This window comes from Hakea prostrata, chromosome 7, assembly GCF_041222555.1.
Source record: "Hakea prostrata isolate BN-2017 chromosome 7, UWA_Hpros_2, whole genome shotgun sequence".
In the NCBI taxonomy this organism is placed as follows: Eukaryota; Viridiplantae; Streptophyta; class Magnoliopsida; order Proteales; family Proteaceae; genus Hakea; species Hakea prostrata.
In genome coordinates, this window is record NC_142606.1 from 25,413,251 (window position 1) to 25,427,640 (window position 14,390).

Sequence of the window (14,390 nt, forward strand, 5' to 3'; positions counted from 1 at the left end):
AGGGAAAGGTATGGAAGTGTTAAGGTGCATCCACATGACCCTGTGAGGAAACTCTCGGCCGTTAGATCTTAGATGAGTATATTTGATATATTTATATAGAAACGTGATTCTCCTTAGTTGCCAATAAATATACCATGCAGGTTAAAATTCTATGTCATGCGTTGCGCTGGATCAGGACAATACATTTTTGCTCATATTAGTTAGGCGGGTGATGGTGATCAAGCTTCCCATTAGGTGGAATCTTTATCTTCTCATGGGACATGCCACGTATGCCGGATCCCTTTTCTTCAAGTCTATGTTTTCGTTACACTTCTCTACCATACGATACAAGGAAAGTTTGCTTGACCTGCGGAGGGGTAGGGGATCCCATCGAGATAATATGTGATGAAAATGTGAGGAGAGCATATATCTCTGACAGATGATCCTAGCACTCTTATGAATGGATAGCTTTGTGATTTTTTTGTTTATTATGATTTTGTTCTCAAAAATGGAAAGTTGAATCCAAAATCAAGTTTTCACTTGGGTTGCACTGGGCTTTTAAAACTGACTCTAATCTTAAATACCCTAGGGTGTTTAGTTACATGAATCGAGAAATCTCTGGATTCACAAATAAGAGATTTATACACGTTTGGTTGTGTGAATCCCTAGATTCATAAAATCTATAGATTCATTTTTTTACACTAAAAACGTGAATCTGGAGATTTATGGGTATGAGGTGAAATCCAGAGATTTCATCCCTACTATAAAAATGTTAAATGTTTGAACCATAACCTCCATAAATGTTATTTTAGGATGAATCTACATAATTCATTCCAAAGACTCAGGCTAACCGAACAATTAATTTTATAAACAATGACTTCATAAATTTGAAATTTCTAGATTTTTGAAATCTTCATTATCAAGTAACCAAATAGGCCCTTAGCAAACTTGAACTTCTAGTTTTATTTTTTTCCGGTGGAAAAAGCAAAAAAAATATTTGTGGAAAACAAAACCGCTAAGTAAATTACAAGAAAGGGAATCTAGCAACAATGCTTAGTACAAGGAACACGGGGGTGTTCAAATATAGGAAAGATTCTTGAGTTTTAACTGCTGTCTTGGCTAACACATCCGCTACAAAGTTGCCTTCCCAGTGAATAAGATGAATGTAACATCTAAGAAGGACGTAGCCAAAGGCCGAATGTCTCTAAAGAGTGGAGAAATCTTCTAGGCTGGACCTGCATCGACATATTTTGATGGGATCAATCCGTTTAGTTTAACTGATTGTAGTTTACATATATGTTTCTTACATTCACCTAGCCAAAGGCCGAATGTCTCTAAAGAGTGGAGAAATCTTCTAGGCTGGACCTGCATCGACATATTTTGATGGGATCAATCCGTTTAGTTTAACTGATTGTAGTTTACATATATGTATCTTACATTCACCTATGGTGTCATTGGGAGATTTGGGGATTATTTATTTATTTATTTAGGATTTAGGTGAGAGTTCTTGTAACACCGTTATTGTCAGTTGGTTGTGAGATCTCCATTCTTTCTTTCTTTTATATTGTGCAAAGTTATTCCTCTTTGCTTGTGTATATAGCACACCGCATTAGTGTGTGAACTACATTAAATCTTTTTGTGTTTTTTCTTTCTTTCTATTTCAAGTCGTGTTTCATGGTGTTTGTTTTAAACAATGACTAAACTATGTCCCTGATGCAAACCACAAAACAATAAAAGATAGGGTAAATATCATTTACCTCCCCTCTTAGCTGGACAAATAGCACTTGTACCCCTTCTTAGTTGGATAATATCACTTACCTCCCATCTTACCTAGCAAATATATCAAATACCTCCCCTCTATTAACTTTCTCCGTTAAATTTAACTTTTAGCGTTAAATGTTTTTCTAAAACCCCAAATTACCCTTGGCTAAAAATATATTTTTATTTACCCTAAATTACCGTAATCACCCTAACAGTTAAAATACTAAATTACCTTCAATTAAAATAATTATTATAACTAAAACACTATAGTTAAAATCTAAATTATCTTTAATTATTAAAAGCCCAACATACCTTCGTCTTATTTTTTTTATAAATTTTATCAAACAATTAAATTTTATCATTGTTTATTTGCTAAAATATCTCTATAATAAACGGTGTCTGAAAGGTCTTCAGTAACAAATAACAAATAATGAAAGCCTAATTTTGGAGTTTCTGTGCTTTTTAAACATAAAATAGGGTGTCAGTATTTTAAGTCCTCTATTTTAAAGTGCTAGTTCAATTTATTATTATTATTATTATTATTATTATTATTATTATTATTTTTATTTATTTTTTTATTATTATTTTTTATTTTTTTTATTTTTTGTAAAAGCTACACCAGACTCCTCTCTTGCCGAGAAAGGAACCTTTGAGCACAATGCCGCTGCGCATTTTAATTGGTTGAAGGGAAATAATTCAATTCTGCCCTGCAATGAATGAACTTGGCGCGTATCACCTTAAAAAAAAATACATATAATTTGAGGAAGGCTCTCGAAGCATGAAGTTGTAGACAGCGTTTTTTTTTGGTAATGTTGTAAACAGCGGTTGACACTGTTGAAGAGCTGGCTTGAGGTTTTAGGGTTATAGTTGGGCGCAGGAAGGTGGTAAAAAAAAGTCATCAATCTTCTTTCCCCAAATTGAAGCTTTCTGAATCTCTCATGAGACATCACCTTGTATGCACCTTCTCAACTTACGTAGATTTTAAATAATTTTGTGCTCTTCGTACAAAATTAATGTAGTTCTTCATTTATATTCTCTTTACTCTGGAAAATTTCTGGGATTTAATCCCTTTGACATTTTTGGTTGGACCAATTTTGCAGAATAAGTTGTCTCTGCTATGGCAGAAGCCTATCAGAAACTCCCGGCGGAACTTGGTTATGGAGATGGCAGCATTGGCTGCTGCGGGAGCCGGTGTATTGTGGTCAAGCAATCCCAGTTCAGATACCAGTGAGCATTCAATTATCTATAAATTACTATTCAAAATTTTCATATATATCTTATTCATCAAAATTTAACGTTTCTTCGTTTACTGCTGAACTATGATAAATTCCAGAAACCACCGTATCAGTTTCAGTGTCCCCTCAATTGCGTGAATTAGCATATCTGGCATTTCCAGCTAAACAAGAAATTCCATCATCAATTTCGTCACCTGACGCTTCGCCTTCAGGTCTCAATCATTTTCCCCTCTCTCTCTGCTTCTCTTTTTCTGTTGGTGGGGTGGGGGGTGGGGGGAGGTTGACAATTATTTGTATTTGTTTAATTGTCTCATTCTTTTTATGTCATTTCAGGCCTTAGGCAAATACTTTTTTCTAGAACTGAATCAGTTCCATCAACGGATTATAAGAAAGGCGAAGTGGGAGATGGTTCGAAATGTTGTTCTGGATGTTTAGGTAGAGATTCTATTGCCAATGCCGCTTCTAAGGTTGGCCCTGCTGTCGTCAACTTGCGCATTAAACAAGGTGCGTAGAGAACTTCCATTCTACATTCTATTTTTTTGGGGTTATTTTGTTGAAAAATTGATTTTGAGTATCATGTGCATTGCACAGGTTCATATGGAAGTATAGGCTCAGGAACCATAATAGATTCTGATGGGACAATCTTAACTTGTGCCCATGTGGTCACAGACTTAATAAACAGGGGAACTGTATCAAAGGGGAAGAAGGTAGGTGGTGAGATTTGATTTGTTGCTTAGTTGCCTTTGACAAGTGGCATTAAGTATGTGCAATATCTCTCTAATTCACTCAGATTCCAGTAGGTTTGGCAAGTAAAATGAACATATATGTTCTTCTTGATTCTTACTGAACTTTTTCTATTTCATTATCTTTATTTTTGATTACACAGAGCCCAAAAAGTACCAATCTCCCTGATGACGCTGTATAATGATATTTGCCAGGCAGATTAGTAAAATTTTCCCCAATGACTTATTACTTGTACTTGCAGTTGATCTCTTTAGTGTTAAATTGATTGTTGTCTCTCCTTTTCAACTCCTTTGTTCACCTAATATAGAAGGTGTTCCACTAAGAACCACCTTAATGGAAGATGGATGATAGGAGGTAAAGAGGTTGCAGCAGCAAATGAACTCCCCTTATCTGAGCCATGGGACTATTGGCTTTTCTATGATGAAATTCAGAACACAAATAAGGCTGAAAGATTATATGACTATCAGCCCTTAGGGCGAGGGATTAATTAAGTGTCAAAACAGCAGCACAACAGGTCTCAAATTGTTGAGCGAGTGACACAACAGCTTGAAAATAGAGGTTAGTCTGTCCGCAGGGGTGCAAGGGTTTCATAATCAGCTAGGGAACTTTTAGCAATCATTTCGGTGGTTGTGGTCTTGCAGCTGTGTCAGTACTTAACAAGGATGGCTAGAGTAGAGATTCATATAGAGAAACACAACAGCAGCTGACAGAGAGAGAGAGAGAATGGGAATCAATTGAAGAAAAAATAAGGACATATAGCAGGACAGGGTTTCAACTCTCACCAGCCCCGGCTTTCCCAGCTTCTCATCCTGAAATGGGGACAAGAAAACTTCACCCACATTAATATTTTAACTTTGCCTCTAATGGATAATTACAATATATATGTTCAAGTGTAGAGTAGAGCCTCAAAATAAAAGCTAAAGAAAGAGTCTTGAATATAAATTCTAAGCCAACTAGGATTCTAAAACAGACTATAAATTAGAAACTAATTTTAATATAACATAGAAACTAATTGGAGCCCAAAATCCTTTAGAAGTCTTTAAGATGCTGCTGCTGATATCTTATGTGGCCCACCAAAAATCTCATAAAGTGTTATTGCTGTTGGCTCTAGTATCCTGTCGGTTGCCTCCTTCAACAACTTCAAGAAATGCTGGCTCTAGTGTCTTGTGGACTTGAAGATTCTTGAGATAGACAAATGTACTCCCATGTGTAGACAAAATTGACTCCTCTAAAATAAGTTCATTAAATTTGGTCCTGTGCCCTGCAGTATCTCCTAATATATATTCTCACAAAGTCAAATGGGGCTGTGACACTATTAATGTGATCAGTGTCTTTCTTGTTTGTGTTTTAATCTACATGATGTCTTTGATCATTTATATTGGCATATATTAACATGCTGAAGATAAGTTATGATTTTGTGATGATTTTACATATTTTGGTCCAGGTTGATGTGACCCTACAAGATGGTAGGGCCTTTGAAGGTACAATTCTCAATGTCGACTTCCATTCAGACATTGCTGTTGTAAAGATCAAGTCAGAAAGTCCATTGCCGACGGCTAGACTTGGGACGTCATCTAAGATTCGTCCAGGAGACTGGGTGATTGCCATGGGCTGCCCCCTGTCCCTTCAAAATACCATTACAGCTGGAATCGTTAGGTAAGATAGGAAATAAATTTGTACAGTGAATCTTTTGCTCTTAGCCGGCTGTTTTTCTACTCCGAGGTGAGAGACCTTCAAATGGAGAGAATTCTTCAGCTGGGCCCACTGTTCTTGTATGGCTTATCTCTTTGCTCCATAAACCTCCCTGGTGTTCCATATAAATGTTTTTTTCTGGGGGAAAGCTTCAAGATCATAAGAGGACTCTGGCTGGGTGGGACTTGCTTCATTTTATTGGCCTCAATTGAAGTTTAAATGTGCATTACTAATATTTTCTATTGTTGTTGAAGTGGACTACTTTTCCTTTTCTTCACTCTTTCTAATACTCCTTTTCTAATTCAATTTTTGTTGTTTTTATGCTTTGATTATAGTTGTGTTGATCGTTCAAACACCGACTTAGGTCTTGGTGGGGTGCATAGAGAGTATCTGCAGACAGATTGTGCAATCAATGCGGTAAGATAACTTGTTTCTTTGGATGTATATTGAAAATTGATGAAACAACATATTCGATGATGGATGATTGGACCATAGATGATTTTGATGGGATGGTTGGGTGGTCAAACTTGAAAGGATAACTGTACTGTGTCAAAGAACATAGTAGTGGTCCCAATATTCATGGAGCCAACTAATACAGATAACTGTGAGTGATGTAAGATATGACTCTAATGAGTCGGAGTAAACAATTTTATCAGCGAACTTTACTAGGAGGACAAGCCTCTTTGGTTTTATGTTTAAGGAATACAAAACATCCTTATGGTGAGGGGATATATCACTTGCTGTAGTATCAATCTTGTTTTTCACCTAAAACAAGCTTATGTTTATAGCCGTGCTTTTTCTTGATGTCAATAAGAGAAATTACAGATCAATTCTCCTCTTTACACTAATTTGGTTTGATGTTCTCCAAGATTCACAATCCAGCAAAGAAGCAGGATTGCTGGTAAAGGAAATTCCAGATTTCAGGATAACTTTGATTGAATCAATTTAACAAATCTGGTCTGAGATGTATCTTTGCCAGGGAGAGGTGTTAACGGCTTGATTTTAACAGTAAAATAGGAAACTGAAATGGCCACTGGTCAAATTACTGTAGATGCTTGCTGAGAAAAGAGATTTTAGGAGACTGAAACCAGTTGCTAGCTAATAATGCATTATTGAGTGACGGAACAACAATAAAGGATCAATAAAACCAAATAGTATAGGATACAGGAATCTGAACTCAAACTAGATACCAGAAACTGATAATTTCGTAAATCGAACTGTAGGATTCTCAGAAGACTGCAGCAGGATTAAATTTTGAATTCATAAATCAGTCTAGAAGCCCAAATAATTGTCAAAGCTGAAACTAGAATTGAAATCAGACTTGCGGATCAAGAGTCCCCAAACCCACTCGGGATTAGGAAAACAGAATTTAGCAGAAGATCCAATCTTGATTTCAGATACCATTCGGGATTTCCACCAATGCTTTGAATAGTAAAGACAGCAGTTACAGATCTAATGAGATAGAAAATGTCAGTGAACTTGAAAAAGAAAAAATGAACTGAAACGGAAAGATGCACAAGAGTTCACTTGAGTTTCTTTAGAAGATAAAAGGAAGAAACAAGAATAAGAACTTGAAATTACCACCCAACACCTTGACTAAAATTACCACAAGCTACCTACTGAATCACTATGGTAGGGTTTGAAACTGAATTAGCATAGAACCAAATGCAACAAGCAAATTTTATTACTCAAATTTTTGTATGAGGCTGTAATTCCTTACCTTACAAGGTAATATGGAATAGTCAAAACTCAAGAAGGAAAGGCCTAAACCAATCCTGAACTGATAAAAGAAAACTGAATAATAATGAAAATGGCTGAAATAAGCCTGGATTCTTAGAGACCTGCTCCAGCCTAATTAAAACACTTGATAGAAAATAGATAAAGGAACAGGACTCTAACTAAATTAACTAATAAAGTCAATCCCGTATTTTTGAATGGTCATGAGCTTATAAAAGAGATCTATTGCATCAATAAACTTAAATATAAAAGCTCAAGGCCCATAGAACCTGATCGTTAAGTCTTTCTTTAGATGAATAGCCATAGGGTCTCATGATGAATGTAATTCGGCTTTTAGTTTATTCTTCCACCCTCAAAAAAAATGACTGGGATAGCCTCATTTAGCTTTCACTAATTGATGGGTTTAGTGAGTAATTTATCTAGCCCCCCCTTTTTTTTTTAATATACTTATCTATAATTATTATTTGGTTTCTCAGGGAAACTCTGGCGGACCCCTTGTTAATCTTAATGGAGAAGTTGTCGGAGTTAATATAATGAAAATAATGGCTGCGGATGGTCTCGGCTTTGCCATACCTATTGACTCAGTTTCCCAGATTGTTGATGACTTCAGAAAAAATGGGTATGTTGTGTCTTAAGTCACAATAGTCTGTATCAATTCCTTCTTATCCCGAATTTGGAACATTAACTTCACCAACTTACCTATCCTAATATTGAAGGAAAATTCGTAGGTGTACATTAAGCTGGGACCATTTCCAAATTTTGCATACATGATGTAGAATTGCTGATAATAGCAGAAGTGTGAGAAGCTATTTTTTTGGCCTTGGTTTGACCAAAAACTCCATCCTAAACAGAGTTGAATGGGGAATAGCATCTGTTTGGCAGCATCCATTTACTCGGAAATGTCTCAGTTTGGATGAGTTGGGTTATGTTGTTGTAGCATGGCTCAATTTAAGACAAGAATGCTTTTGGGTGTTTAGATCCTTTAATTCTGAACTAGAACCTTCATCTTGCAATTATTAAGGGAATTTTCTCTTAGAACAACTTCAACCCATAAGTTGCTCTTTCTATCCTTGTTTTTTTCATTCTTTCCCTTTTTTTTTTTTTTTTTTTTTTTTTTGGGGGTGGGGGGGGGGGTGAAGAAGACTATTTATTTACATGTAGAGCACGTAGGTGAAGGCTTAAAAGCTTCTCAGCCATGCAGTGGAATCCAGCCAAGTTGTTTCACACAGAATAGTCAATGCCTTGTGGGCTACTGGAGTCGGCAACTGTCTCTGACTCCCTAATCTCTGGGAGTAATACAGAAGTTGCAAAAGGTGAAAAAGAATAAAGAGGTTTAATAACCAGAACTAACAGCAGCACTTAGAGCAGTGCCACTTTGGAGTTGTTCTGGATGTATTCTATCGCTTCTATGGAGTCTTGTTCAATTTCAAGAAACTCAAACCCATAGGTGATAGCTTCTAATAACCTTTGCACATTGTCACAGCTTCTCCAATCAGGATCTCTGTGAAGTATGCTCTCTCTGACTTTGCGTTGATTTGTCTGGATGTTTAGATCCTTTTTCTATAAATAGATCCAAACTTTGAAGTCATGCTTATCAGACTCCCACAGTTTTGCTTCCCAATTTTTCTTTCCTTTCATGATTTGCATCACTGTATAAGTCAAGTATGTAGACTATTATAAATTTTTGTTTCTTTTAAGCAACTCATGATGCATTCATCAGATTGACCTCTCTGAAAGAAGCTTTTAGTTTGTCTAAATGAGTAACTTAATGTGCTTGGAGAGCTTCTTTTGAGTTTTTCGTTAGCTTACTGATGTCAAATTCTAATGTGGTGCAGGTGTGTTGTTCGGCCTTGGCTTGGATTGACAATGCTTGATCTTAATGAGATGATTCTAGCTCAGTTGAAAAAAAGAGATCCCATGTTCCCTGACGTCAGTAAAGGTGTACTTGTGTGTAAGGTAAATGTAAACCTCTACTTCTATGTTCTATCTCTCACCACTCTGTTCAGTGGAACATAGTGCCACTATATCAAGTCCTATAAATAAAATTACAAATGAGAGGCCAGTACTCCAATGGTCCCATGCAGAATTTATGTTTCTTTTGGGCAAATATGCTTTATTGATGTATGAGCCATCCATTATGGTAGCATTGCCACTTCATTGAGTTGGCAGCTTAATATGCTGGACCATACCTTTCTAAATGGCCAAAGAAAGAGCGAGGGAAATTCCTAACAAGGTAGAAATAGGTTCAGGATGTATCAATATTGGATTAGTTGCATCTTCTTCCCATTATTTCAGGCATTCTTCATTATCATTTCCTGCTTGTTCTACTGGTCATGAAATATATGACTGGAGGTTTCTTGAACTGCCAACAGGTAACATCATGGTCCCCAGCTGATCATGCTGGATTCCACCTAGGAGATGTAATCATTGAATTTGATGGGAAGCCTGTTGGGAGCACCAAGGAGGTATTGCACTAGTTTCTGGGCAGAGTTGGCCATTCTTCTCAATAGCCAAGTATAGAACCTCTGTACTTTTAAACCTAGGACTCTCTAATTCATGTCTGTATTCTATTTGGAATTGCAGATCATGGAGATAATTCGGGATAAGGTCGGGACAGCCTTGAAGGTGGTTGTCAAAAGAAGAGGAAACACCAACCCAGTAACTTTGACTATTGTGCCAGTGGGAGGAAATCTAGACATGTAAAACACTAAACAGGAGGGTGATACCCCTACCCATGAAAAGTAGAATTATAAAGAAGGCAAAGAATTTTGTCAATCAAAGTTCTCATTTTTCTGTTAAAAGCAAAGGATCTGATCATACTGGTTGTCAATGAGTGTGTCAATCAGTAAGAATTTATCATTTAAACCTTTTGCCCTTGATGTTAAAAATATGAGATTTTTTTTCAGTTCTAGTCCTCACTTACCTGCCAACCATTGTTCTTTCTTTCTAGGTTGATTATTTCTTTCTACTTTATGCCTTGCTAGCTTTCTTTTGTAATGGTAATTAAGAAAATGGATTATCAGTTTGTGGAGCATTAGAAGTTGTGTGTTTTAAGTTTAAAACAAAAGGTGAGATGTAAAACATTGCTGATAATGGAAAATGGAAGATTTCTTGGACCTAGATTTCTAGTCCAAATAGAGGAGGATAAAGTTACCAAACGGTCCCTCTTGAAATTAAAAAGAATTGACATTTATATTAGTACCCACTTATGTTTTCTTATTCACTTTCAAGATGAAGCACTGTCCTACAGGATCGACCAATCATATCTCATGTTGTTAAATTTACAAATAAAAAGAAAGTCATACTTTTGTTCTGAGCAATGGTACACAAATTATCCATTCACTGTTGGCATGATATTTGTGTATAACAACTAATTGCCTAATGTTCAACTGATACTTCTTTTTCTGAAATAAATTGTAAGTTAAACATATGAGAAAGAATTATGTTATTGAAAAGTTGGAATTGCATTGACCAGGACGGGGAGACTAATGAAACATTGGAATTACAATGACTAAGACACTGGAGGAGACTAAATTAAGAAAAGGATAATGGATTTTTCGAGGTTTTTGTCTAGGTCATTCTAACCCAAATAAAAGGAAGACTTTAGATCATCTTTTATTGTAGAGCGGTCAAGAGTTTCCGTTTATACCTGTTTCAATTCAATAGTTTATATTAAAAATGTAAATTATAATTCGTCTGTATTTTATATTCAAGGTGTTAAAATTCTAAGAAAACGATGAAAACCCCATTTCCATTGTGAAAGAAAGCCTGAAGAAAACAGCTCCAAAAATCAGATATTACAACAAGAACTTCTGCCAAAATGTATATAGAAATGAGTAAATTGAAGATTTGAATGTAAGGAGATTAATTATATAACAGTTTTCACTAGTTAGTTGGATTAACTAATTGTAATAGGTTAATTAAGTCATACAACTCTCATTTTCAATGAGGTGCCAAAGATTTGAAAAAGTAAGATCCAATTTTGTAAGTTAAGATGTGCTAATGATTCTTTAAATAAATAAAAAAATTAATTTAGGGAAATTCTTTCGTTGAAGAAGTGAGATTTGCGGATTATGATTAGAGAGATCAAATGTTGTCGTTCTTCAAGTTCATCGATCAAATGGTCAGAAAGCAAAAGATTTTTCTACCAAAGAATTAAATACAGCAAAGTTTTCTTGTTTCGGGAGAAATGGACAAAGAAATAAGAGGATCAGAAAATGAGAATTGAGGATTGCCCAAATTAAATCAGAATGAAGCTGTTCCAGAACTGAAACAGAACTAAATCAGAATCAAAAGAAGCCAAAGCTGAAAACCTTAGTGTTGGAAACTCAGAATATTAAACATCTTTAACTTGAAAATTCTATTCTCATTTCAACCAGATTTGGATGGAACATCTGGTTTTTTGTATTTAGATTTTCTTCGCCCGAGATGGAAATGGGGCTCTCATTATTTTCAATTCAGAGCATCTTATGTTGGGTTTTAATATAATTCTGTCCGTTAGTTGTAACGTAGCAGTCGATATGTCCGAGTGGTTAAGGAGACAGACTTGAAATCTGTTGGGCTTCGCCCGCGCAGGTTCGAACCCTGCTGTCGACGATTTTTTGCATTAATTTAGATTACCAAATTTATTTCCTTTTCTTCATAAATAAGAAGAACTTACACAGTTAAATTCATCTCAAACAGCATCCAACTTATTATTTATTATTTCAGAATAAGAACACAGAACAAAAGGTACTACAATGGATTTTGTGATCCATTTTAATGGCGGTGGTTGGATTTCTTCTTTTATTTCTTATCAGCATAAGTCATAGCCTGAAAGATCTTCTTTTATTTCTTATCAGCATAAGTCATAGCCTGAAAGATCTTCACGGAAGCAGGCCTTGAACAGATATCTTCCCACCAAGCCTTAACATGAGGACGAGAATTGATGAGAGAAGCCCAAGGAGACTTCATGAAATAATGGGTATAGGAGAGATGATGCAGATCTGCCAGACTATAGAAATCTCCAGCCAAGTACTTGCTCTGCGACAATCTTGACTCGTACACATCCAGCACTTTCGTGAACTTCTCGATTCCATCGTCGATCACTTTCTGGTCAGGGGTTCTGCCTCTCATGGGAGCTAGGAAGTGTTCCGAGATGATAGGTGTGATAGCTGGGGTGTATTGCTGTGATTCCACTTCGATCCATACCCCAACCATGGCTTCTTCCTTCAGGTTTCCCCCTTTCAGTCTCAGTAGATCTTCACCCTGATCCTTGTATTTCTTCGACAGGTATGCCGTTATCGCTCTGGATTCGAATAGCGTTAGGTCTCCATCTTCCAGCACTGGAATCACACCAAATGGCTGCAAAAATCGTCAATTTCACTTGTCAGCAAGGTGATATCAAAATTTTAAGAAGAACGGAAAAATAGCAGAGACACGATGATGATGGGTATGTACAGTACATTCTTAGCGAGGAAAGGAGGTTGCTTGTGCTCCCCGGCGGCGAGGTTGACGGGGACCAGCTCAAAACCAATGCATTTCTCGTGAAGACACGCCAGGACACGGGATGTGCAGGTTGACATGGGAACTCCATAGAGCTTCAACGCCATCTTCGATGTATGAATTGAACCTGTTTGCTTAATTTCCTCAAAGAAGCAGATGGCCAGAGATTGATCTTCCTCTACTTTTGCTTCTCGCTGTTACCTTTTGCTCTGTGAAGAGAGTGGTTGATCACCATCTATATATAATACAGAATCACGGGTATGACGGGATAGATCGATGGATTAATAATCTCTCCATGTCTAACTCTAAGGCAGTTCCAGAAAAGGGCAACATACAGAGTCAAATTTCCCTAGCATCACAGAGCATCTCTCATGGTCAGTCGGTGGCACTTACGTGTTCGGTGAGGTTATCACTCACTGAGCAAGATATTGCTCCAGCATTTCCATGACTTTTAGGGCATTATATCGTTTTCACATCCCAGTTTCCAGCTATACTTTACTCTCCTTCTAGACTTTTCTTCATGGGTATGCTTTGACTGTTCAATATATAACTATCCTGCAGCATTTCCATGATATATAATCCATGACTTTTGGGTCATTTTATCGTTTTCACATCTCAGTTTCCAACTTTAATTACTTTTCTTCATGGGTAGGTGACACTGTTCTTCTTAAGTTGGATTGATGTCGTGGCTTGACTATTCTACCTTTGAAATTTAAACTATTGAAAACTTTCTGGATTAGGTTTAGCTGGCCCCAGTTACAATTAATTGATTTTAACAATTTCTAGAGTCAGATAGATGATAGATCAGATCTGTATCAGTTCACTAGATAATCTTAACTATGATTTATGATTTATTACCAGGGCAATGACAATGGGACCCAAAGAGAGAGACAGAGAGATCGAGAGAGATCTCTTGAATGATAGTAGAGTTTATCTTCTGAAGAGCTTCTGTTGAGGATAATATTCTATTCAAGCATGATAAGCATGTTTGAAGACTTCTCAGGTTAACAACAAATCTTGCGTACCTTTTAGTCTAGATGCCCATCTGGCAACCCATATGACCATCAGAAACCAATAAACTCACTTTGGAAGACAATATGGGAACTCAAAATTCATGCCAACACTTAAAATTTTCCATTGTGAACCATGGACATTTTTACTGGAGACAAATTCTCAGGACTAAACCTGAAGCATCCGTTATCCGAGATCTCGATCTGACGGCCTGTTTTCTCGCTGAACATGTCTTATGCCATTAAATGCGCAGGACTGAAACAAAATACCCACAATTGAGACTAATTTCCACATTCTGTTGTGATATCCTTTATCCAAACTTTTGGGAAAAATATTGATACTCGTCTTTCCCACTAATTCAAAAGATCGACGGAAAAAACAACAATACAAATACTAGGAAATCTTAGATATTCAAGTAATTTCCATCAAAGGCTTGTAAAAGTAACATTGAGATGAAGTTTGTATTCGGATATAAGAAATCAATTGTTTCTTACCAATATAAGATACAACAAGAGTGAGATATTATTATCCCAAAAAAAAAAGAAAAAAAAATGAGATATTATGGAAAGAGGAAAGATTTACAATTTAGTGGAAGGTCAAGGAATTAAGTTACATAAGACATCCACAAAACAAGGAAAAGAAATGCTTGGAGGTTTTCGATCTTAAGCTCCATATTCTTCGGTTTTTATTTTTTTTATGAAAAAAAATAAAATTCATTCATTTAACCATAATAACTAATCATATCTA

The 14,390-nt window shown here is 36.3% G+C and overlaps 2 protein-coding genes and 1 non-coding gene across 4 annotated transcripts; 2 read left to right on the forward strand and 1 right to left on the reverse strand.

Moving 5' to 3' along the window:
- Positions 1-2,408: 2,408 nt before the first annotated feature.
- Positions 2,409-10,200, forward strand: DEG14 (Trypsin family protein with PDZ domain-containing protein). Its single transcript, XM_089163985.1, has 11 exons — positions 2,409-2,693; positions 2,841-2,967; positions 3,074-3,187; positions 3,309-3,479; positions 3,567-3,682; positions 5,164-5,375; positions 5,747-5,828; positions 7,625-7,767; positions 8,984-9,104; positions 9,521-9,613; positions 9,732-10,200. Exons 1-11 carry the CDS (start codon positions 2,679-2,681, stop codon positions 9,849-9,851), a joined length of 1,314 nt encoding a protein of 437 aa, XP_089020111.1. The 5' UTR covers positions 2,409-2,678; the 3' UTR covers positions 9,852-10,200.
- A 1,462-nt stretch (positions 10,201-11,662) lies between these two features.
- TRNAS-UGA (transfer RNA serine (anticodon UGA)) lies at positions 11,663-11,744 on the forward strand. The gene has a single exon. It is a non-coding gene; the product is annotated as a tRNA-Ser (tRNA).
- Positions 11,745-11,817: 73 nt separating this feature from the next.
- Positions 11,818-13,042, reverse strand: LOC149010797 (glutathione S-transferase F13-like). Of its 2 annotated transcripts, XM_089164338.1 has the most exons (3): positions 12,593-13,042; positions 12,003-12,491; positions 11,818-11,960 (listed from the first exon to the last, which is right to left on the reverse strand). In XM_089164338.1, exons 1-3 carry the CDS (start codon positions 12,737-12,739, stop codon positions 11,934-11,936), a joined length of 663 nt encoding a protein of 220 aa, XP_089020464.1. In that variant the 5' UTR covers positions 12,740-13,042; the 3' UTR covers positions 11,818-11,933. The 2 variants fall into 2 exon arrangements, with proteins under 2 accessions (XP_089020464.1, XP_089020463.1); XM_089164337.1 differs by having other exon boundaries at positions 11,818-12,491; positions 12,593-13,040.
- Between the last annotated feature and the right edge of the window lie 1,348 nt (positions 13,043-14,390).

Excerpts from the sequence above, each read along its gene's own strand:
- DEG14 (XM_089163985.1), top strand. Across the intron at positions 3,480-3,566 it reads CAACTTGCGCATTAAACAAG|GTTCATATGGAAGTATAGGC; the intron begins GTGCGTAGAGAA and ends TGCATTGCACAG. Across the intron at positions 5,829-7,624 it reads CAGATTGTGCAATCAATGCG|GGAAACTCTGGCGGACCCCT; the intron begins GTAAGATAACTT and ends TTGGTTTCTCAG.
- LOC149010797 (XM_089164338.1), bottom strand. The coding sequence starts at position 12,739 with ATGGCGTTGAAGCTCTATGGAGTTCCCATGTCAACCTGCACATCCCGT. Across the intron at positions 12,492-12,592 it reads CTCCTTTCCTCGCTAAGAAT|CCATTTGGTGTGATTCCAGT; the intron begins GTACTGTACATA and ends CGATTTTTGCAG. Across the intron at positions 11,961-12,002 it reads CTTCCGTGAAGATCTTTCAG|GCTATGACTTATGCTGATAA; the intron begins GCTATGACTTAT and ends AAGATCTTTCAG.